Source organism: Fulmarus glacialis, unplaced genomic scaffold (assembly GCF_000690835.1).
Source record: "Fulmarus glacialis isolate BGI_N327 unplaced genomic scaffold, ASM69083v1 scaffold3581, whole genome shotgun sequence".
NCBI lineage: Eukaryota > Metazoa > Chordata > Aves > Procellariiformes > Procellariidae > Fulmarus > Fulmarus glacialis.
This window is the reverse complement of record NW_009194545.1, coordinates 33,712-58,902: the sequence shown is the minus strand read 5'-3', so window position 1 is coordinate 58,902 and position 25,191 is coordinate 33,712. Positions and strand designations below refer to the sequence as shown.

At 43.8% G+C, this 25,191-nt stretch overlaps 1 protein-coding gene across 1 annotated transcript; it reads right to left on the bottom strand.

The window, feature by feature from the left end:
• Positions 1–3,596: 3,596 nt before the first annotated feature.
• ASTL (astacin-like metallo-endopeptidase (M12 family)) lies at positions 3,597–14,680 on the bottom strand. Its single transcript, XM_009587787.1, has 13 exons — positions 14,594–14,680; positions 14,338–14,362; positions 12,015–12,031; positions 11,268–11,292; positions 10,283–10,354; positions 9,129–9,263; positions 8,361–8,478; positions 7,409–7,587; positions 7,204–7,288; positions 6,685–6,812; positions 5,535–5,650; positions 4,878–5,103; positions 3,597–3,874 (listed from the first exon to the last, which is right to left on the bottom strand). The coding sequence occupies exons 1-13, from the start codon at positions 14,660–14,662 to the stop codon at positions 3,840–3,842; spliced, it is 1,230 nt and encodes a 409-aa protein (XP_009586082.1). The 5' UTR covers positions 14,663–14,680; the 3' UTR covers positions 3,597–3,839.
• Between the last annotated feature and the right edge of the window lie 10,511 nt (positions 14,681–25,191).

The window sequence follows — 25,191 nt, the reverse complement described above, 5'->3', positions numbered from 1 at the left end:
TTCGCCCAGTGTTCTGCGACCCCCTCCCATCTTCCCACAGACTCTGACCGCGGCTACAGCCCCACAAATCAGTGACGTCCTGGTGCTTGTAGTCTAGGAGGGGCCTGCCGCAAGCTGCAACGGTTCGAGGGACAACATGGTACTCTGTGGGTGATCGGGAAAGGTGGTGAGTCATTGCATACGCTGAAGGACACTGCCTTATGTCCCTGCTTTCTTGAAAAACACTAAAACTCCGCATACAGATGCCTACACGATGCTCACCTCAACCCCTGCTAAATAGTCTCACCATCACTCCTATGAAGGGATGATGTCAACAGCTTCTACAATAGACAGTAAAACCGGGGAAGAAAAATAAGGTTCCATAAATCAGGAATTCCAGATAAATACAATGCACCTGGAATAAAATAAAACCCAAAAACATATTAAACCATCTTGCCACTCCTGAACACCCAATACAAATTTACTGACCTGGAAAAAAAAAAAAGCTGTATAGAAGTGTACTTTCTTCTATTCGTGCAGCTGTACCTTGACTGGTCCTGAAGCCCTTACCTTAAGCGGACACCTCTGCTTCTCTGAACGTCAAACCACAACTACCCAAAGAGCTCAGACGGCTCAAGAGCTGCAACCAACTGAAAAACACCAGAGCAGCCCAGCAGGAGAGCGGGCTCCCTGAGCCTATACCCCATCCCCGCCCACCGCCCTTCCCACAACCCCCTGGGAAAGGGGCGGGGCGAACTACCGGAAGGAGTAAAGGCAGCGGGAGGAGCGGGAGGGAGGTTTCTCACCTGCCCTCAGTTTACAGCGTGCAAAGCACCGAACAGAGAAAGCCACCCTTGCAATGACAATACCTGCTCTGTTACTACAACTGCATCTGTTGCATCAGTCCCGACCAGGTGGGGACTTAAACTTACTTTTTCTGGGGTGTAGATAGAAAAAGAGAGGTGTCACACTAAGCTACATAGGAAAGTAAATCATCAAATGCAATAAAAATATTATTATTAAAAATTATGTCCGTTAGTTTCCTCTCAAAAACCCAAAATGCTCTGGGGTTAGAATTCATTTCTAGCAATACCATGCAAGCTACCTAACTTCTGACAGAACTCCGTTCTGGATAGGACTGAATGGCAAAGCAGAAATAGGATCCCGTAAGAATCCCGTCTCAAAAATATCTCTGGATACAAAGCAAATTATTTACTGTAAATCACCAATAATTTGGAGTCACTCAGGTACAGCCCATGGGCACTTAGAGACTCCCAGGAGCAAACCAAGAACCCCCAGGAGCATCCCAAGACCCTCAGGAGCATCTTGTGGGCACCCAGAGACCCCCAAGAGCATGCCGGGGGCACCCGAAGGGTACCCAGAGACACATAGAACATCTCTGGAACAACCCGTGGGCACCCAGAGACACTCTGGAACACACCAAAAACCCCAATACCAGCCCAAGGACCCTAGGACCATCCTGCGGGCACCAGGATCCCCGAAGACCCTCATGAGCACCCAAGGGCACCCAGAAACCCCCAGGAGCACCCGAACAGCACCCAGGAGGGGCACCAGGGCCTGAGGAGAGGCACCAGGGCCCCAGGCAGCAACCCGGACCCGCAGGCGGGGAACGAGAGCCCCAGGAGGGGAACAGAGCCCCCGGGAGCGCAACCAAGCCCCAGGAGGGGAACTAGAGACCCAGGAGGGTCACCAGTGCTGCCAGAGCGGATCCAGCGCCCCCGGAGGGGAACCGGAGGGGAACCAGAGCCCCCGGAGTGGATCCAGCACCCCCAGAGGGGATCCAGGCGCTCTGGTTGAACCTTGGCTCGGTCCTTATGACCAGCTTTATCCCTGCCCTGTGCAAAAGGGATCAGACCAACCCCACGCGGGCCTGGAGGTGGCTGCATCTTGGCAGAGAAGTGGCTCCTCTTCCAGTGGAATTAGAAGGGGAAACCGCAGGGTCTTAATGTCCACTGGGTTTGTTTTTTCTTAACACAGATTACTTTAATTTCCCTTAAAAAGAAAACCTGTTAATTATTTTAGCAATACACAGATGATCACAGCTTTATTAAATTCTCAATCTTTGCCAACAGTCTTTCAGAGGTCTTTTCCACAAAGCTCACCTACTGAAATCACCATCCCTCCTTCAAGTGTAAGAACCTAAATCACCTGAAACTGCCTTTTCATCGCCCTGTGGAACACCTTAATCCCACCTGAAATTCCTCTCCAAAAAAAAGGGCTAGGCTGTTGGTCCTCACCTATCCACCACTAGATTCTGGCTTTGCAGTATTATTTATTTCCTCCATTCTGTTTTGTAGGAGCTCAGGAATTACAACTGTCAAATATTTTTCCCTAGAACTGCATTTTTAACAATATTTCAGAAAGACTACTCCTTTTACGATGTGTTGATAGCAACACTTAACTTCTGAGAGTAACTAGAACAACATATTAGAAGTTGAACCTGTCTTGCAGTGTCTGAAGAACTGAAGAAATGTCTCTTCTAAAGCAGACTCTGTGTTCAGAGGCATTTGCACAGCCACTGTGGAGAAAGAAGCGATCTTCAAAGGAATTAAAGTTTCTCTACCATCAAGATGTGATTGATTCTTCATCAAATAGTATAAATACAGACAGGGCTTTGAGCAAATTCTTGCAAATTAAGTCTCTTTGGTGCCTCCTTTAACAAAAGAAAATAAATTAATAGTTTGTCATTTGCTATATAAATTTTACTCTGAGATTCAAATTCATTTTCCGCTATTCTTTTCTAGAAATGTATTTCTATGAGAAAAATTCCAAGGTTCCTAGTTTTACAGAGTAAGAACAGGAAAAGTATTTGCTTTTTTCAGACCTAAACATACAAGTATTAAATACGCAGGTTAGTCATATGTTTAACTATCTGTCTGTGCTAGCAGAGTAAAATAGCAGCCTGTTTTGTTCTCAGATCTGTTACAGGCTTGTCTTGGTCAAGAGGATGTCAGTTTAGAAGTGTGATTACAGGCAAAGGGTATGAAATTAACTCTCCAGGAGCTCCGCCACTCTTACAGCTCCCTGTCCTCCTTATGAGATCAGAAAAGGAGAGTTTAGCTTCTTGCCTGACAAAAAATTTCTTCCTGAAGAACTGAAGATGTGCCTGAACTCTGGCAGCATTATCTAGTCCACCTCTTGTCCTGTGATAGGCTTATCTGTGGACTAAAAATTGCTTGTGGATAAACAAGCACACCCTTAGCTGTCCTCTGCCTACCAGAACTGTACAAGGAAAACTGCAATAGGAAGTACCAGTCCTTTACTGGCAAGGGTTTTGTCTTGTTCATCTTTCTTGTGATTTAAGGATATAACAGGATTGTTAAGGGAGATGTCGTTTTTGGAAGCTTGAATGTTAGGCCGGGAAAAGTGTCTGTATCTAAGACCTTTTCATGCTCAAGACTGTGAAGATCCTAAAAAGAATTTGTGAAGTTTGGAGCCGGTCTCTTCAGCCAACTAACTAAACCTATGATGATGTCAGTGGTATACTTAAGAGGTACCCCTGTGGCTGAATGAAGGGGGCTAAGAAGTAAGACCACATTGATAGCGCGTATGGCTGGAAAGGACTACTGGAAAATAGAAATGGACATTTTTTTTTATATGAAGCTTTTTATTCAATTGTTAAATCGAAAGGGGTAATAACTTAACTGTGCAGACAAAAGGAGGAGCACGCCGGATGTATAGAATTCATACATTTATATGGCTTGGGGAATAAACTTTCTCAGGAAGATGAAAACTTCGCTTCTTAATAGAATTAAATTTCGTACTGATCAAGCCAGCATAGGAGCAAAGTAGGAAACACATAATTTCAATGTTCACAGAATAGCTGCTTCTTCATTAAGTCAGTTGTGGATGCTAGGTTTTCTTTGGGTGCTCACTGTAAGTGAAATGAGAGAATACTTAGCTTTCAGAGCTCTCTGAACAAACTCTATTTAGTATCTCTAAAATATGTAAATGTTAAATCACATTTTATCTGACAACTAGGATTGTTTTGTAGTTGTTAACACATCAAAGTGGCATGGGAAGTTTTCTTATTCTTCTTTCCTTCTGTAGCTACAATGGACAGAAATAGATACTACGTAGAGACAATGCAAAATCGCTGTTTTGGTTTGGGTATACAATTAAGTTACTGCATTTCAGCGGATTTATGCAATCTCTGTGTTCTTGTTCTTCTCCCATGGCAAATACAAGGTCATATGACATAGCTGAGCTTTCTTTCATACTAAGTAAAGCAAGCTGCACTACTGTACAGTTGCTGTAGGCTACAGATAGCGCACAGGCATTTCTTTATTCCAGCTGATACATGCTAACTTGGAAGCCTGTGGTAACTTAATTGTATAGTTGTGGCCTTAGCTCTTAATTAAATGGGACTGAAGAAAATGTGTTTTAGGTGGATACATTCCAGGGATCCTGACCATGGAAATACTGCCTCTCTTCTTGCCATGGAGCTGTGTGACCTGGTTCACTATTGATCTGTCTTGCCCTCTGAACTGTGTGATTAAAAACTGCATCTTTTTTAGAGAAGCAATATATTTAAATACTGCGTTATGATTTATTCTCTTTCTACTGTGCTAGTAACACTAGCAGTAACATTAAATTGATGTTACCCTTAATGGCACATGCTTTGGAATGGCGTATATCTGAGAGGCAAGGCAAACAGCAAATCACCTGGCTAACGCCTCTTGTCCTGAGCGTGGCCCCATCTGCCTGAATGAATAAACGGTATCAGGGTAGGACTGATCCATTATATCAAAAGCAAGGTAGGAAGTGATGGCTCTTGTAGAGAGCAGTTCCTCAAACAATGTTCTTCTTCTATGAAGAGGAAGGTTGATTTGACACAGATTGTTTTTCTTGGTCATTCTCCTTGTTCTCAGACCTACCAGAAGTAAAGGTGGCTTGGAAACCAGAAGCTGTACCAGCACCATCTGTGACGAACTCTACAAGCATAAGATTACTAGAAGCAACTACATCATTAGGTATCTTTGATCCACAGGTCTTGTCCATTAGAACTGCAGAAGACTTGCTGGGTCCATCATAAACTTTAACATAATCACCCTGACACCCTCTGGTTGTCTGCAGCTCAAAGGCTTGAAAATGCAGGGAAATCTGGAAGGGAAGAGAAGACCAGCCTTTAATATACATGTATGTGACTTCTTTCATGGAGTGTCCTTTAAAACAGAATCTAAGCTGTGACCAAGCCCAAACTGAAACTGCTTACCCAGCCTTGCCTCTCATCCCCTGAAGCTGCAGGGTTCAGATCTAATGGGTCTGTGACTGAATGCTCCCATGGTCAGACTGCTTTGTCTTGATTTTGCAAACCTGAAGCCCAACGTATGGAGGTTTTTCAAAATCACAACTCTGCAGTTGTCTTTGCCCATACCTGGCTTAAGGACATGAAGAAGAAGTAGAGACTAGTCTGAAATCTCTCTCGTGGAAAAGATCTTATCTGGCAACTGGTATGCAGACAAAGTGCAAAATGCTTAATGTAGAAACATCAGTTCAGCCATACTTCAAGACCACTATTAACCTGTGATTACCTTTCCGGATCGGGTTCGGATGAGCCAGACACAGTTGGTGTTATCTGAGTAATTTCTTGGGTGGTTGGCAGATCTCAGTGGCCCAGATGCTGCATCGAGAATAGTGCTGCAGCGACCTGAGAAAGAAACAGTATTTGCTTCAGCACCAGGCTTGCAGAAGCTTCCACTCATTCACAATTACAACCTCTTCAGAATGGACTGGTCTCGATTTTCCAGTCTGCCAGCATTCATTTCAGAGTACTGGTACATCCTGATTAAAATGAAGAATCACGTTGTCCTAATTTTCACATAATGCATAAGTATCTGTATCAAAATGGAAAGGAAAGTAGTGCTTGGAAAAAGCATTAGCTTTTATTGATTGGCTCCATAGTTTAGCAAAGGACCTCTTTCTGCACCTCTATAAAGAGTGTGAGAGGTTTCAATTCACTGCAATCGGTGACGTTGTTTTCCACTGAGATGGGGAAGTCAAGTGATGTTAGAAGAGTCAAGGGCAAATACGATGTCTCTGCAATGCTTAAATTCTAAGCTTAGGAGGAGGACTTGGTCTTTCCTCTGTGCAAGGGGTAATACTTTATTCACCATGTTTTTTCCCTTTGACTGAATAAATTTCTCTGCTTGTATGGGAGAATTTCTTCTAGCAGAGGTTAAAACTAAAGAATTAAAAATACACACCAATTTAGAATGACAGCTTAAACATTTGAAAACTGGACAAGGCATCATGAAACTGTTCCAGTTCAGAGGAGCTTATAACTGTTTTGGTTTGGCTCAGATCTTAAATACAAACTGCAATGAGGAACAGAGATGTCTGGCTCTTTGTGGGGTTTATAGTTGTCTCCTGAGCTGTAAGAAACCAAATTACTCCAGTGAAGCATACGACGTGGTATGCAGTTAGGCCAGTTGCACAGCAGCCACTTATGCCAATAGTGAATGTGTTTGGTTTAATTTGGAAGCAGAAAGCATTTTCTCACTAATCACAATGTGCCTCCAGCTTCACCTTTGCATTCGCTCCCAGAGTAACCCTAATGGGTACCATGAATTTAGGAGAATAGTCTCACAGTCTTTGATGAGAAACTGCTGCCTCTGCAGTGTGCCCAAACATCTCTGTCAAGGACCTGAGTGGAAGGTGAAAGGATGGCTTTGAGATACTTACTGCAATTGTAAAGTTTGTTGATTTTGGCCACATCCAAGTTGCTCAGTCCCTGCCTCTGTCCAATATGTACTGATCCATCAGGAATTGGTATGATAGTTGCTTTCCCAGTGGTATTAGTGAATGTGTATCTGCAAAAAAACCATGAAAAATTATGTTCTTTAAGTACAATTACTTCTTTCAGGATTTAATGGCATGCTTTGGAGGGAGAACAAGAATTGTACACGAGTTGTGTTGTGATTAACAGTGCTGTTCAAATAGGTTTGATTAAGATGTCCCGCAGTAAGCAGAGTCAATCTCAAGATGACCTCCTTTGCTCCCAAGCTCAGCTGTGAATGGCTTCTTAATGGAAAGCTAAAGGATATTGAATTAATCTTAGGGAGTGGCTTGTCTGAACTGACTCACAGTGTTTTTCTCAGAAGGGAAAATGGGGAAACTGGTATATAGGAGAGAGTTATTATAGAAACTAATTCTAATGTAAGATTTGAGTTCCAACAAAGGCAATGGCATGCTGCTACTTACGGGCCATAGTGCATTACTGAGGAATAGTCATATGGAAGACCGAGGTTATTGGAGTTTTCAAATTTCTTGAAGTCCGGTCTGTCAGCTGTAATATATGATATTGTACTTAGAGTCCTATCTACTCCCTTCAGGGAAGAAGGAAGAGCTGGGAACAGTAGGATGTATCTACACCACTTTCTACATTGAGGAGTTCAAAGGCACTTACCCGGACTGATGTACTCCCACATGATCTTTACGTGTTTATCCCTGTCACTTCGAGAATGTTCATGCAAAAAGCCCAGAGCGTGGTCCAGTTCATGTTGAATTATTCCTTTCCACATGCAGCCTCCTTTCATCACAGAGACAGTCTGTCCCCCTCCTACTTTCCCATAGTTGGACCAGCAGCTGAGAGAGGCATTGAACACCAACAGAAGACTTATGGGATTTTTATTGTCAGGCAGGCAAAGGGACAGTACAGAGAAGCTTGCTTCACACATGTCTTGTGGGAGTGGAAAGATTCCCTCCTGTCCACTGCGATAGTCAGAGTCTACGGAAGGGCAAAACTGACCATGGCGTAAAAAACGACCAACAGTATGGTCATCGCTAAGGCTTCCTTCATTAGCATGGAGGCTCCCGCCTTCTGACTTTCTGTACACAGTGACTTTAACTCCCTAGAAAGAACAATTTTTTTCCAAAATGCTGAACACTCTATCAGAGCTGGAGCTAAGATGAATAGCACTTTCAAGCTAATGGGTGTTGAACAATTCTCTCATAGGCTCTAATTCTGACCTTGACAGCCAACTATGTGATTCAGAGAACTGTTTATTTCATAAGTTGAAATTGGTTTTGCCTGTGCAAATAAGACCTACAGTAATCTGTTATATGTTGTGCCCAAGTGTGCATTATACCACACAGAAAACATAAGCTTAGATATTCTTTCCACCGCAACAGTGGTTTCCCATGATCTGCATCACTTCGGTGTCTTCGGTGAGTCCCTGATGTAACCGCTGAGTCCTTGCACTAGCAGGGTATTCAAGGAGGATACCCTGGCACTGTGATAAAACAAAGTTTTGTCTCTAAATCCATTCCTCTTTCCTCCCTAAGGTCACGAATAATGAGTGTAGTGAAGAATTGAAAAACAACGTAGAAGTAACTTGTTAATTTATCGTTCAACTCACCCATCGGCAGATTTGATGCTGAGGTAGTCACGTTCTGTCTTGCGCTTCACAAAATTAATACAAGTCAGTGTTTCAAATTCTGCCATGGCGTCATGAATCCCCTTTATGTGGTTCTCCTCTGGTGTAGAAAGGATTAATTTTGGGGGTCACACAAGGACAATGGCAGGTGCTATTAAAACCTCACACACGCTCAAAAACAGGGTAAATGAGGGACAGAAACATTAGCCTAGGCTCTTTCTTGCTTTTTGCTCAGTAATGATTTTCATTTAAGATATTAATAGCCTGGCACAAGATCCTCTTTATCCAGGTATTTGTCCAAATGGATTCAGGTGGGAGCCTTTTTTTCTCAACCGCTCGTTTTAAATTATAGTGGTGTTTGTTGATGTGTCTTCTGATTGGACACTTGGAGACAGCTATGGGAAGCTATTTCGCTAATGAAAAGTAGGCCATTGAAACCACACTGCAATAGGCACGACCCTTATAGAGGCAGGTATTCAGGCAGGTACCATTAGAGGGAGCGATCATTCCCGTCTCCAAGAGACCAGATCCAAAACATTATGGATGCAAACTTCTCGAGGACATTTGATCTCTTTTCTTTTTCCTGTTCAGGTCTTTGTAATTTATAATTCATCTATGCTTGTACAGCACAAGTAGCTCCTTAGAACTGATTTAATCAACTGTTTGTGTGACCACTAGAAGTAGTTTTCTACCTAAGCTTATTGGATAAAATCCATCAAAAAAAAAAAAAAAATTGAAATTTACACCCACCGTAAGTAGGATCCAAGACATAGGGAACACGAACAATCCCATCGCTGGACTGGGGCCAATTGCAATGGCGACAGTTGATGGCACTGCGACTCCTTTGTGGAACTATGTCACCTTCTTGCAAGTACTGAGAGCTGTCTGTGGTGAGAGAGAAAAGGTCGAAATATCTGAGCCACAGATTGCTGGATGCTTGCTAAGCACACTTGGAAAACTGTCACTCTGTACTCATCTTCCTTTTCTATTTTTCCCTAAGCATCTGCTCCTGGCTAGCATGAGAAATGGACTATTGGGCTAGATGGCCATTACCTGCTTCTCGACCTTTGCTGCTGTGTCCTTAGCTAAGAGGAGAGGTGGGAAGCTCTAACTCTGTTGGATGGGGTTGAGGCAAGATGGGGAATGACTGAAAGCAGTTGCAATAGTGAGAGGGATGATGTACTTTGGTACTATTTTGTCATCCATCATGTGACACTGAATGAATGGCATCAAATATCTGCCCAGGGAGGGTGCTGGGCAAAGGCGGGAGGTGCCAATAAGGAAACCCAAGAGGGCAAGCAAGCCAAAAAGAGAAGTAAGTGTTGTCTAGAGAAAACTGTAGGAATGTTCGGTGTCCCATTCTACAGACAGTAGTAAAGCTTCTTGAATGACTGCTGAAGGGGAAAATGTGAAAAAGACAAACTGATAGAATGGGGAATGTTTGGAAGAATCAAGGAACAGGAAGCCTGGAGGAGGGAGCATGGAACTGACCACAGCTTATCTAGGAGTCTGTACTACAAAGCCGTATGATGACTGAATGCAACTGATGCTTGCATTCAAGAAAAAGGCAGTTAAATAATAAAGCATCCAAATATCCAAGTTCTCTTTTTATGTCCAAAAAATGACAAAGATGTCAAGAGCTAAAGCTGAAGAAGCTGCCTGGATAGTTTAGTTGCCTCCACACCTGGTATCATCTTCAGTACTGACACTATAGATTTGAGATGCCATGGGGCTTCAGCAGATCACACAGTAGTCCCAGTGGCCTGTCTCTGGGCATCTCTTACTTGATGGTGTGAAAGATGGGAAAAATATTTGCACAGATTGTGGTAAGACATTGTACCTCCCACATCACCCCCCAAAAGCAACAGAGAGACCCATTATAAGCAGGGCTTTGGTGGCATCACCTTTGTTAACGTTCAGAATTCTGTTAAAAATAACCTCGTCCTCGGAGTCAATCTCTGTAGGCAATGGAGATTCTGCGCAGAAATACAAGAGTATCACTTTCTCATTCCCAGGGAAAATACAAATCCTCATCCCGATGAGTTTCCAGGAGCTCACTTAGGTCGGGTCCTGGTTACAGTGATGCACGTAAAACTTACAGAGCCTATTTAGGGATTGGCATGGTGTTCAGTGGTGTAGATATTTGCTCAGTGACACAATGTGGTGAACCTCCCAGCATTAATCCAGTCCCATTTTTTCTCTCCTTCCCCCCCCCGCCCCCAGCCATCACATTTTAAGGCCTGGACCTTTGGCTCTTGTAAGTCTGTGTTGTCCCGCCCAAGTGGCCAGCTGGCCTCATGGCTCCCTCTGTGCGCTCAGACAGCACAGCCTTCCTTCTGCTTGCACAATTCGTGCTCAAACCCCCAACATAAGACACCAGGAGCAAAAAAGGATGGAAAGCAGTCCTGCTGCTTGCTGCTGGACATGCCGATCTCTTGAAAAACCCTTGAAGCCAATGAAATCGGAACTGCATTCCTATTCCATGGGTCAGACTAATGTCCCCAGCTAAGCCCAGCACCAGGGACTCCTAGGCCTTTCGAATAGAATCAGCCAACTTTGAGCATTATGCAGTAAGTCTTGACATAAATAAAAAGCACAAGCACACGGCCTCTGCACTTTTTGTAACCTTTGGAAGTGACTTAAGTCAGGACATTATCTAAGCAGAGCTATTTTTAGCAAAAGTAACAGCTGAGGTTTTTAGCAAGGCCAAGCAATTGGCCAAAACCAAGAGGTTCTGCTTTGCATGAAGTATTATGGTGAATGCATTCATTTAAAATGTCTTCCTTAAGATTAATTTGTGTTAAGCATGTGTTATTTTCTGGAGTAACTGGCTAGCTAACAATCGGTATATCCTATAAAATACTTACATTTACATGGAATAATACATACCGTATATATCCTCTTGTGTAGTAACCTGCAAGAATGATGCATTAGTATTATCTCACACTGTATATTGTAACATAAATATTAAATAATATAACATGCAAAGGATCAAAAGTGTCCAGGCTACCATGGAAAGTATCTTTCACCAGTGCAGTCTTGAGCTTTTATATACTGTGCCATGGGTAAAGAAGTACCATGGTGTGGTAGATATTCTTCTCTGATATCTTGGCAAATACAGGCATCATAAAGGGAACCAGCATAGGAGACTCGGGAAATGCAGTTTGAAGTGTGGAGTAAGTTTCAGGTCTTCCAGCTTTATTTGCGTCCCTGCTAGTAGGAGTGCAAGGTTGATGAAATCACCAGTGAAGTCCTCCCCGTATCACCTCACAGCACAGCGGTGAAAGGCTGTGGTACGTACGGCTTCTAGGGAACTGTGGGGCTGGTACCCAGCTGTGGGGGTCGTGTCTGTAGCAAAGCCGATTGCCATGCTTCCCTTGCCTTGTATAAATAAAAAGCGAGTTTGAGTTTTCTCTATGACCCCCGAGAAGGCAAAAGCTTCCTGGGATGTGGGCTCTATCTGGGCATTGCGGAGCAATGAATGGAATAGAGATGGAAACTGCTCACTGTACACTGTTGATCTGAGAAGACTTTCCTGCACAGATGGAGATACGGGTGGAATACATGCGTCTTGACCTCACTTTCCACAATGCTGAACCCCAAAGTGATCAAAAGAGCTGATTTAGCTGTCCTTACCTCAGTAGGTTCTGTTGCTGCAAAAAGCGAGGAAGAAAAAGACAAGCAAAAGGGGCAAATTAGATTCTGAATGCAACTTCACAGTGTTCAATAGCACAGGCCTCCTCAGCCATGGGAATGCCTTTGGCAGGTCCCTTTGCTTGGAGGCGGAAGGGGTGCACTCACTGACGCATAGTCACAGAAATTAAATTGATGTTTAGACAAACAGCTATGAAAATTCCTAGTAGATCGTGCTGAGGACAGAATCCTGGTCATTTACCGTCTAAGAATCAGCAAAGCATTTTATGAGCTTCAGTGTGGAAAATGACAAATGAAACTCGGGACAAAAATGTGCTTTGTCCCTAGATTTCACTGCAACAGGTGCAGGCTAGCCAGCTCAACAATCCTCTCTGGTTTCACAGTGTCAAAGAGTAAAGTTATAAAATGGGCTGAAGGCTATAATTTAGCATGGGGCAAATAATCTCAGTATGTACCTGACAGCAGCTTGGAACCGTTCTGAGTACTAAGGTGTCTTTCTAGTGTGACGTCTTTTGGTTTCAACCAAGTGTCACTTTCTAGATACAACCATGGAAGTGAAAATCTGATCTGATATATAAATTTCTGAATTTATTCAGAAACTTCGTTGCTATTATATCATAAAAGTTTAGAAATTGCAAGGACCTCCAGAGGTCATCCAGTTTGTCTGCTTTCCCTAAGGCAGAAACAGTTTTATCTATGTTATTCCTGACCACAGTTTGTTTGACCTGTTCTTAAGTATGATGGATATGCCGCAAGCCTTTCTGGCAATTTCGTCCAGTTTGCCAATTATTGCACTCTTCCTTGTCAAAATGTAAAGCCGCCTTTTTTTTCCCTATCCAACACTGACATAGAGAACACTTATGCAAATAGTTCTTATTTCTAAGCCTGTCCGTGTCCCTTATCTTTTTGACCATGTTTTTTCAGTAGAAGATGTGCCAAGCTCTGTCACACCTTGCAGCACCTTTCCCTTTTCACAGTGGTTATTGCCCAAACGTACTGAGGAGACTTCCTCTTATTCAGAACCTATCTAGAACCTGCAACAGAATTGCTTTTCTTGAGCCAAAAAGGCTTCAGTCTGTCTTTCCAGACTGTTACTTCGGTTACACGGCAATGGAAGTCCACTGTAATGATGGTGGTTTATGACAGAGAAGTTCAGTCAGTTCCCACCAGCTGCATCAGAGAGATCCATGGCATCTAAAAAAATTCTGCAGGGAAGCACATTTTTGAGATGGGTTGACTGGATTCAGAATTCGTGCACCCAAGAGGCACTAGATTAATAGACTAGTCAAAGTCAGTGGAAATTAAGCTCCAGATTCCTAGGCACGTAAAGCCTGCGACCCCTTTTTAAAACCCAGATGAGACATCATGGAAGGCATCTACCATGTCCTTGATCAAATTAACATCTGGTGTGATACAGCTTTCAAAGTGATACAGTTCACATTTTCCCTGCACTGTAAATACTGAAAGATGTCTCAAAAGGCACAAAAAGCCGTAACAATGGTAAATTAAAACTCATTGTATGTGTTTGTCCCAGTAACCCTGCAACTTTGAGTCCCAGCAACTGATTACTTTGAACTCAAGCAAATGTGTCCCTTGGCCGGCTCCAAATATACTGAGCAGTAATTTTACAACATCCCTTTGCTTCCATGCCATAAGTGACAGCTCAAAAGAAGAATTGGTCAGTTTTCAGTAGCCACTTACTTGCTCTGACTGTGTCAAGCAAATTTTTCCAAGGCCTCTTCCTCTCACAACACATCACCCCTGACCTGGCAGTTTATTGCTGTAATTGAAGTCTACCTACAGATTTATTTCCATTGACCTTCTTCTGGAGATCTGCAGTGACCTCCTTCTATTTTATGAGTTGACAAAAGCTGTTCAGCTAAGCCCGTACTGTTTGTTTTTTATCCCAGCACAAAGCAAAGCTTTCTCTGACGCCTGACATCCCTTTCTCTTACTGCTGCACCAAGATAGGCAAGGAGGCAAATGAGTAGCAGTCTTTTTGTAACACTCAACTTAATGGAAAGTTATCAAAACGTCTTATTAAAATTTTATTCTCGAGCCTGTGAAAGCAGATCTAAATTAACCTAACAAACCATACCCCAAAAGTATATGTAAAGCACATCTGTGTGAAAACACATCCGCACTCAGCCCAGTAACAAATCAGGAAACATGGCCTTATTCAAAAGGCCTGAGAGTCAGTGCTTTCACATGCTCTAAAGCCAAGTCACTCACAAACCAACAAAGTGTGTGATACTCAGCCAAGAGTTAACAGTTGTCTTTAAAAAACAGTACAAATCCTACTTACTTGTTGTGCTGTTTCCATAGTTCTCCTGCAAAACCAATAGGTAAAAGGCATTATTCTTCCATAGCTCATAATTGCAGCAACAACAGCATCAAAATCAGGCCAAAGGGAGGAACGAAATTGTTAGATTGGCTTCATATATTGTTATATTACTAATATTTTTCTTGCAGGAATTTTACCAAAATGGGTTCCACAGCTTCACTCCAGGAAGAACAGGTCCATTAGAAGATGGAGCATGGTTGCATGGAACTGCTCTCACCTGAATAGGGAAGCTCAGAGTAGCGTGAAGCAGAAATGCAGTGAAGACCAGGAACATCTTCAGATCCATTCTCCCGTCCTGACAGACCACCAGTGCGTGTCCTTATCTCTGCCCGTTCGGGAGCGCTGCTGCTAGATATACCAGCAGAGCCTGCTCTGCCAGGGCTGAAAAACCTGCACCAGCCAATGGGGACCCTGTCAGGAAGCAAACTTCTTTTGCAGCCTCGACAGCCAGTTTAGCCTCTGGGCATCTCCCGGTGCTGTGCTTTTGCTGTCACTGTGATCTATAGCATCCCTTGTCTTCACGCTGTCATTCATGCTGCTCTCTAGAGCTGGATCAGCCTCATGTTTGTGCTGCCATGCGCTTCCTCTGTTTCTTGGAGGATCTTTCCTTAAGTGTTCAGTTTGACTGATACCACCTAGGAAGCCCTTGTTCCTAGATAACTTTCCAGAGTACAGTATTGTTGGGATTTCAGATGGTAGGTGACTTTTTTCTTTATGTTACAGAAAGCACAGAAGGCCATGACAATGTTGTGTTGCTTTGAAACATACAACGCGTCACTACTCAGTGAGGTTGTGTCTGTCTTCCCTGAGAAGACACCCTTCATCTTCTCAGCTTATGGTTCTGCAAGTAGAATTTTTGTTTCCTCCTCTGTGTTTCCATTTCTCGTGTTCCATAATTTCTGGCAGTCTGACAGTTGTAGGTGCCCTCGCGAGCTTTGTGACCAGCACTCAGAGAGGGGAAAAAAGACAGCAGCAGCATAAGCAGCACTTAACTTACTCATTTTGAGAATGATTAACAGATCTGCTGCTTGCTGGAGTGCGCTTGTCCAGAAGTGGATGTGGGAAGCAGTGAGCAGACCTAGCAAGAAATGCTTGTAGGAGGTAAACCAGCAACCACTGAGCCTCTTGTCGCAGCAGCCTCTTGTCGCAACCTCTTCTGGCAGCAAAGCTCTGCTTGGTGAACCATTTGCTGTAGGTACTGCAGCTGGGGATTGTCTGGTCTCTGATACACGCTTGTTTTGTGTCAGAGCACATTTTCCATGCGTGGAGAAGGAAATTGCATTATAGAATGTACAGATTCTGTCTCTAGACCATGCCAGTGCTCAGGTACCCTCATTGTAGGTTTTAAACCCACTCACACTGTTATTCCTTCTTTCTGTATTGAATAAGATGTTCTAGAAGTTATCCATGTTGGTGAATGAATCAAGAAGCAGCAGAGGGCTTTCCACCTATTTGTCTCCAAATCATACCCAGGCAAGGCTAGGAGTTACATGGAAATGTAATCTGAATTGCATTCTTCATTTTAGCGGGGGGAAGTTCACAGTCACACACTGCTGACTACTTTAGGGAAGTCTGGACTGACAAAGTCCAGGGATGAACTTTCACTACCCCCACGGGGAGGCAGCACAGGGACACACTGCTTTTTCCTTTCGGTCCCTGCACTCTGGCTGAAGTAGGGTATGCCCTAGGCACCGGGTAGTAGAAAGCAGGGTAGCACACAGTCCTTGTGACCATGAAAGAGCAAAGATCAAGCAGGCATTGTCAGCATGCTAATCCTGCTGACACAGGCAGGTTGTGTGTCCTCTGTGCACATAAATGTTTGCACTCAGCAATGCTAAGTGCCTTTCTTCATATTTGTGTTTTATAGGGATGAAAATCTTCCTTGTGCTGAAGCAAAGTTGTGCAGCTCTGGTCTGTAGTCCTGGAATGGTTCTCCAGGTTTTTCACTCAACACAAGGGCAAAACAAATGCCTGTGATGCCAGATGCCTTGGTATGCCAAAACCATACCAAAAAGACACTGCAGAATGGGGCTTGCATATAATCTGCTTCCAGTAGAGTTTAGGGGAAAAAAGGAAAGGTCAGACTGCTCTCAGGGAAAACCAGTCCAGGAGCATCAGAGATAGTGAGGGAATAAAACAAAGTTAAAAAGCAAGTTAGGAAGGTTGGTAACCTTAGCATCTTTATAGCACATTGTTGGGAAAATACTACGGCGTCCTGAGTGACAGATTAACTGCTTGTGCTCAGGAATGAGTGAGGGAACTGGGCTGGCAAAAAGGGTATTGCACGTTTGATGCTGGACCTGCTAATATGCTGACATATTAAGCAGTTAATCAGACAGATTGCTGCATGCTACCTTTTCCGTATGCTAACACTAGTGATGGTGGGGGAGATTGCTGTTACGATCAAGCCTGTGGCTGTAAATGCTACAGCTGGCAAAGTACGCACCACAGAGCAAGAGGGAGTGCTGACACTCATGCCTGCTGCCCATCCTGAACATCCTATCAGCTTTGGTTTGTGCCTGATATTTAGATTCAATATTTGCTTGTTTTCCTAAGTGTGGTATTTGCAGGGGAGGAATTGTCAGCAGTCCTGTATTCACTAATCAAAAAATTACCAAATTTTTTGAGATATTTCAAAAATAGGACATGATTTTACCAGGTGCAGCAAAGCTGGTACCTCTAGCAGAGACAATGCCACAGAAATTGTCTTGAACGTTTAGGAACCAAACCAGGGCGTAGCAAAGAGAAGCTGTCTTTGCATGTGTAGAAGAAAAGCATGTGGGATATTTTGTCAGACTCGAGTTCTCCTGTCCATATATCCCAGTTTCTGGTGGACAGTAGGGACCACACAGATTTTGCAGATGTGAACAATGATTGGCAGGTGTCCAAAACCAGCAACAAAATGTCAAGAATTACTTGGACAGTGTCATAGTCTGCAAGAAGTCTGTCAGCAAAAAGAGCACTGCTCCTGAAAGACCACTACAAAACTTGGAGTTATGCCTGAGGATGTACGCTGACTTGCAGAGACCTGTATGCGTAACGAAGAAAAGGCTTTACAGACGTACCAATGAAAAAATGTATTTTCTCTTCTATTGCATATGGGAGTTCACTGTAAAGTACACATAGCCAAAATCAAAACAGCAGATGTATAGAAGGCACAAAACTTCTGTAAACATCTTTCAGATTTTGCTCAGTCGTGTCTCATTTAGTCATATGTGTTAGACAATTATTACTCTCTTTGGAGTGCTTCTTTGTAAGCAGCTCCCAAAATATAATGTAAACCATCAAGACCTAGTTACAAAAAAGAAATAAAGTATCTATTACGGCTAACTACTAACCTCTATAACTAGCTATTAATTGCTGTTTAGTAAAATGCAGGGAAAAATAACTCAAGGAAATAAGAAAATAGACACGTTTATGTTGAACAGCTTATGGAAGTTATGTGGTAGCTACCATACCTGATTCATGGTAAGATACTAACGAATTTCAAAGGTTTAAAATCATCTGGCTTTACCAAAACCAACCACATGTAATGGTCCACAAAGCATAACTGAAATTGCTGTGGATTGGCATCACATAAATAAACACCACGCAATTACATTTACAGTCTGGGGTTAATGACAGGTCTGAACCAGGAATATATTATTTTAGACAGAACTGCTCAATACCATTTCTCAGGAATGTCTGCTTTGTGGGGCATTTCGGTATTTTGGCTCACTTTTATTTGGAAGAGGAATTCTGGTTTCAGGTCAGCTCTGGCTCATTCATTCTGAACCCCAGTCCTCTGGCCGGGAAGTCTGATCCCGTGCTTTTTAGTGCTTTTTAGTCTCCCTCTCGCTACTTCCCGGTGTCGTAACACTCTATCACACCGAGTTCACTTCCTTTTCTGTGGTGTCTTTATTATCAGATACTTCTCAGATATAAATCAGTCCTCACACGAGCTTTTTCTATGCTGTCTTAAAGGACTTTCAGGCCTTTAGTCTTTCTTATAATTCAACTCTTCTTGGTTCTACAATCACATTTTAATTCCTTCCGAATTGCCCATACCTTTTTGGTAATACAGTGATTAGGAGTGGATATTTTCAGTTGAATTCATGTCAGCCAGTACTGCACTTCGCTGGTTGAGACTATTATTGAAGCGCTGGCAGCTTCTGAGGGTTTCATAGACAACCAGCATAGACTTCAAGTCCCTGTATAGAAGACTGACATGTGTCATAAAAGACAACTCTAGATAAGGCAAAGTGCAGTTAGAAGCTGTTTTCCCACACCTGAGAGCATACTTGTTGAATCAATAGATTTACTTGTCCTTCATGTCCCTCTCCACACTTCTTCGCATCTTACCTCTCAGAGAAGACCTGGAGTTGCTCAACATGGTTCCTATTCCGCTTTCTGTTGTGCTTCCAATTTCTGAGGGATTCCCATGTCCTTGCTAACACCATCTGTAGCAATGAATCTGCAGATTCCTTAGCAGAGCACTTACACATCCTCCATGATATTAATGACTAGCTCCAGCCGTAGTCCTAGGCAGTGTTTCTGGGAGAAAACTCAAACCTAAATGGTGAACATTGGCTTGCTATTGATTAGTCACTTTTCTATTCAAAGAGGCAAACCTAGAAACTTTGATCTTCAGTCTGTCATCAGAAGAAGAGGGACAATGAAGAAAAAGATTTTTTTTTTGTGATGGATTGTTCTTTACAAAAGAAAAACCTGCAGTTAGAAAAAAACCCCACAACCTAGTAATGAAACAAATTGGAAAAGTCAAACCATTGTAACTGCTAAAATAAATGTTGAAACAAAATTGATTTTCATTTCAAAATCAGATTTCAAGGCCAAATTTAGCGAAACATAATTTAGCAATTAAACTAGCATTTGTAATGACGTATGATCCAATGATTATTTGGGCTGAGGGAGGGGAACGGAGGTGATGAAACTGGGACTTTAATTTGGACAACTCTAGTAATGAACTTCTGATTGCCTTGAAAAAAACCCAACAAATTCCTTTCTTTTATCAGGAGAAGCCATCTGATTTGTCTGCTGCCCTTAGGTGAAGAATGAATGGATCAAAGGTTTTACATGATGTTTCCAGCCTGCAGAACAATGTTATGCTGATTGCAAAGGAATCCATGTGATGGGGTACGGTGCGAGCTGTTGGAGCGGTGCCTGGGGTTATCTTTGGTCTCTCTGCCCTCTGAAGGGAGACATGCCATCACATGGTGCTGCCCCAGCTGCACACGTAAAGTGCTGGGGAGGTCTCCTGTCTGCGTCTCCTTGGGACAGATTGTGCAACGCCAGCCAGCTCCCCTGCTTGGTTTCATCTTCTGTGAGAAAGGGTCTCCTCTTACCAAAGGGTAGCTTTTGGTCACGTTAACTGTGCCGTGCAAGTTACCTTTGTGAACGCTTGTCTGGCAATTTGACTAGGGGAATCGAAACATCGTCTCCTGTCTGCTTCTCAGGTGAGTGATGGGAGCTGGCTGTGTGTGCTGTAAGCGAGAAGCACCACATCTCTACCGTTACGGTACACAGATCTGCCCGACCAACTGGTAATCCTAGTCATTGTCTCTCACCCCGGAACAAATGTGCTCCCGTACACTATCACCACCATCAGCTAGCTGCACTTCACTGACTTGTTTTTTTTCCTTTGTACCGCATCAGAAAGGCTGTCTGTACTGCCTGTCTCAATACCTTTGCTTGTTATTCACTGACTGCCTTCCCGACTGTCCTGTGCTGGATTTTTGAAGGTTTCAATGGGAGTCTTGAGAAGACAGTTTCAGCCTCACTGTGTTTTTCTGAACGCCAATTCCCTGCGCAATGTGAGCCTCACCGTGAATTACACCCGTTTACCAGCTTAGCGTATGGCTTTGCTTCCTCTTCTGGGAGGATAATTTGTAGCTCCTCTCATGCCTCCTGGGCAGGTGAGTTTGGACACCTTCCCCTGCTACTTCTGACTTTATCTGGATCCACAGAAAAGTACTTTAGGAAAAGTTAAAGCATAGTCCTTGCAGCCCCTGCCTTGTCTTAGGAGAGCCGCTATCCAGGCAGAAGTAGTGACCAAATGTTGACATTGGAAAGATTGCCTGATAATAAACTTTAAACTATTAAATAACAAAGAATCTGCTTGTTGCTCCCAGAGCCTTTTGCCAAAGAGAACATTCGCTTCCAAAGAAGAAACCCCGTCGGGTCAGACAGAGGTGCTGCAGCAGAGCCGGGGACAGCAGGGCGTTTGCTGCAAGGGCAGCCGGAGGCGCGCTGGCGGAGCTGCGGCGGGCAGGGGAAGAAGGGCGGGAGGCTGAAGGCAGCCGGCACACCGTGCTGGCAGAGGGTCCCTGGGCTAACCACCCCTGCCGCCTCTCATCGCTGCGGTTTAGCTTCTACAAGGAAATAAGTCACATTTTAAAATCTACAACTACAATTCAAGATTTAACCATGTCATCTGCCACAGGAGAACACCCCCTTCATCCTCTTTCAGCTTCTGAGGAAGAAAGGAGCAGAAGATTGCCTCTTTCTTTGTGCCGTGCTAGGGCTCCTGCTATCAGCACAAATGCGCCATGAATTGTTATGGATTTACCCTTCCAACACTCCCATCTGGAAAGGAAGTAAGATTTTTTTCCCCACTTCACAGCAGGAGGAGCTGAATGCGTACAGGCACGCATGCACCCCTCTTCCCTTCCCACTACTGATTTGCTCCAGGTCACCCAGGAATTGCAGGATTTTCCACCACAGGGCGTAGAAGGATCCCGGAGGAGGCGGGTGCCGGTCCGGTGCCTTCACTATTCCCTTGGGGAAGAGGGGACCTAACAGGGAACAGAGGATGGCTGCCACCCGAACCGTGACCGATCTATCTGTGATGCTTCCCAGGGGAGCTGTGGCTGCATTAACCTTGGCATACAGCTGTGATTACCTTCAAGAAAAAGCTTCCAAGGGGGCCTCTCTTTTCCACTCACCCGCCATTAGTTATTGAACACATTAAAGGGACATTGCCACATTACCTACGATCACCATTTTTCAAGCACTTACCAGTGTTCTTTCTGTTGCCCGATGAACACATCCCTCTCCCTAGAGAACCTGCAGTTGAAATAAATTAGAGAGGCTGCCTTGAGATCTTCTACTGGAGAGAAAAGCCTAGCTATGTTTTCATATTTCATTTGTTTTAGACTTAGGTAATTAGCTGATAGAAGCGTGCATGGTCAAACTTTAATCTGAGGGCTTTCAAGTCTAGCCTTCTGGCTTCAGATTCCTCTTTGCTGTAGTTTCAGTTCTCCTCAGTGGACTCAGCTTTGGCTCTCAGTTCACAGGCTTGTATGCAGGAAAACCATTTATTTGTACTGGAAGATTTGAACTGCAGCTCTGGTTTCTTACAGGGATGGTTCTGCTGTGGATCTGCAAATGATACAGCGTGAGTTCAGCAACAAATCAAGGTCAAGGCACTCTAAGAAAGCTTCTACTTAGAGGTCTGCTCCCATCCTTTACATGTGTATGTGCCTTCTAGCTCTAATAAGGAACATCATAAACAGGATCTGTGAGGATATTTGTATTCCTCCTTTAAATAAGTAAATTCTTTTTGTAGGAAATTGAAGAAGTGGGTGATGTGGAATATTCAAAGTGGTTGGTTTCTATAAAGGAGAGAAGGGTGGAGTATTTATCACTTACTTTATTCTGGTAATCTTTTCTGATCTAGAAGAGAGAGAGGCCCATGTGTTACTCATTTTGAACCATCATAAAAAGGAGAAGAGAATGCAGAGTTTGTCTCTCCAAGAATTTATGAGGCCCATAGAGGCAGTCTCTGTGGCCTGCCATTAGATGAATTATGGCTCTACTCTCAGACCATTGCAATTCTGGTATCTGGAGGTCTGATGAAGAAACAAGCACTAAGGGGCTGGTTTATGTGATGACATAGCTAAAAAAAAAGTAACATGTAAACAGAAAAAACATTATATGTATCAAATTATCAAGTCAACCTTTTTACCCAATTAACCAGGAAAACGTTGTCATTTTTTGCCTAATCATGCAACTAACTGGGCAGCAGTCTTGATGTCCTACCCGGTCCTCACAGGAGCAGGAACCACATGCGTCTCTGCTGATGGGTGTACTTGATTAAAGCACTCACAGACTGAAACTAATGAGGATGTTCCTTGCTGTCAGTGAAGGCAGTTGGCCCAAATTATGAGCTGTAATGAGACAATGATATCTTTTCCACACTCCAGTGTACGGTTGCTGTAGCAGATGGTTGGGCTGCTACTTAGGGTGATTTAGAGTAGCCTTTCATTAAGCAGTATTTTCACTTAAATTCCTCACGCTCTGCTGCTTACACATACATCTTTGCTATCAGCCACTTGCTAGGGGTAACAAACCAAGTCTAGGAAAAGGGAAGCAGTGGTGTTTCTCCAGAGTGATAGATAGGCACTGTCACACTTTGAGTGCATTTCCCCTCGGATCACATCAGAATGGGTCATTCCCCCCAGGCAACTCTCCTGTCCCAGCCCAGGTTCCTGTTGGTGGTCAAGGGGCTCCCTCACCTCTCGCCAGGGGTTCTCCTGCCCTGTGCCATTGAAGCTGCCAAGGACTTGCAGCTCTTCTGCCTGGTTGCAGAAACCGCAGCTGGGAATGAAGGTCTGAGTACATTTGGAGCCCGTATGTTGGTTGTGTGTCCCTCTGTTAAGTAAAACCGGGGAGGCGGGGGGGGACACCAGGCTGATCCCTAAACTGAATAACTGTCTGGGTTTGCAGCCCTCCACTCGCGTCTAAATGTGCTCACCTGGCCAGGTCTGGAGGGGAGTGACAGAGAAGCTGGGGAGAAAATGGGACACTGCCATCTCTTTACCTTGGGAGTAGCTTCTTCTCATCTGCCTTCCTTGCCCCGCAGCTTGCCTTATGTTGCAGGGCATGGGGAAGGAGACCTACTCCTGACTGAGGTCTGGGCTCTGCACCCTGTCCTACCCATCAACAGTGCCGCTGGACAGAGGCAGTGGTGACAGGCTGTCGTGTGCTGGTAATGCAGCATGAGAAAGGGCTGGCAATATTTGCTGCCTGGTAGCTGTAGCCTCATTTAGCCTTATGATTGCTCTAGTAGCTGAATATCTGATTTTGCCAGAGACAAAGATCATTGCCGTGTTTGGAACTGATCCTGTTCTGTGGCAACAGAGGCAAAAGGTTTTTCTTCTTTCTCATGACATGCCAGAGATCTGGTTTAGAAGATCAAGCTACAAATTTTGCAGCTTTGGGTGAAGAGAGTCCATCTGAGCTCCTTCTCACCTAGTAGACTACTTGGGCATTGCTGCAGAGTACAGCATTATAAGGTGCGTATGTGGCACCACACTTTGCAGAGACTGGTGTCTTTTTGCCTTGTCCTTTCTCTGCCTGTGACATGAGAAGAAGGGGGTTTGGGAGCTTCCTCCCAGGGTCCATTAGCATGACCTAGAAGGCACTGTGTACTCCAGTGTGGCTGGAACAACCCTACCAAGATTTTCAGGATGTTTAGACCATCTACATTGTTTTTTCAAGTAAAGAAGTAGCCTCTGAATCTAACCATAGTGTGGCTTCTGTGCCCCACCGTTTCTGTGTCCTGATCTGCGCAGAGCTAGCCACACTGGGAAAAGAAGTTGTGGGCAGCTGTCTCTCCTACACACCTTGCCGTGCAACTGCTGAAGATTACACAACTGTTCCTGTTCTAGAGACAGGAGCCGACCTTTCCCTCCTACTGTCTGGTACCAAGTGTGTCTCAACTTTAAACAGAAATTTTGACACAAGATTCATGTATTTTGCCACAATTTAGGTGAAATGCAAATTTTAAACTTTGTTGGAACAAAAAGTCTTTCTCTCCTAAATCATAGCTTTGCGGTGATTTAATCTTAATCACATATTTTTGTCTGATAATGTCACAAAACATCTTCAGTGGAGTTGGTACTTCAGAGGAGTTAGGCTGTACGGACAGCAAGAAGAGCCTGGCACTGGCCAAGAAGACGCAAACTGCTGTGGATATGATATGTATATGTCATGCTGGGGTTATCCAAGATGTTTGGGCTTGAGTAATGAGGGCTTTTGATATGTAACTAGCGGTGTGACAGAAGATGTTGGATGGTGAAGGCAACTTGAATGGGAAAATCGTGAGTTTTAATATGACTATGTTAGACTTAAGCTCATATGAAGTCTCTTGGGAGAAAACATCAGTGTCAACCTGAGATTTCATGTTGTAAGAAGACAGATCAGTCAGGTGTTGGTATGGGCTCTGTAAACTATTGATGAAATATGAAGTGGGAACGGATCAGGAAAAGATCAGATGGAGATAAGTTATAGAGGAAGAAAAATTATCTATTCTCTTAATAGATAATGGATTCTCATATGGTGAGGGCAAGAGAAGACGACCTAGAAAATGAACAGATAGAAGAAGTAGAATCATAGAATCATAGAATCATTAAGGTTGGAAAAGACCTCTAAGATCATCAAGTCCAACCGTCAACCCAACACCCCCATGCCCACTAAACCACGTCCCTAAGCGCCTCATCTACACGTCTTTTAAATACCTCCAGGGATGGTGACTCCACCACTTCCCTGGGCAGCCTGTTCCAAGGCCTGACCACTCTTTCAGGAAAGAAGTTTTTCCTAATGTAAGAAGAGAAAGAGGAGGGAAAGGTTTATGAAAATAGAGGGAGGATATAACTGAGTTTCAAAAGTCATGAATGTGTCCAGGAAAAAAGGACAGAGTGAGCTGGCCAGTGTAAGCCCAGGAGTGGTGTAGAGACTGCAAACCAGAGTGGAAAAAACTGAGTCAAGTAAGGGAATTTGCAATAAGGGTTTTACTCTTCACCATAACTGTGTCAG

Coding starts and splice junctions, on each gene's coding strand:
- ASTL (XM_009587787.1), bottom strand. CDS start 14,662: ATGGATCTGAAGATGTTCCTGGTCTTCACTGCATTTCTGCTTCACGCT. Junction 7,289..7,408: donor GTGGGAGTACATCAGTCCGG/GTAAGTGCCTTT, acceptor CATATATTACAG/CTGACAGACCGGACTTCAAG. Junction 5,651..6,684: donor CAACAAACTTTACAATTGCA/GTAAGTATCTCA, acceptor TTTCTTTCTCAG/GTCGCTGCAGCACTATTCTC.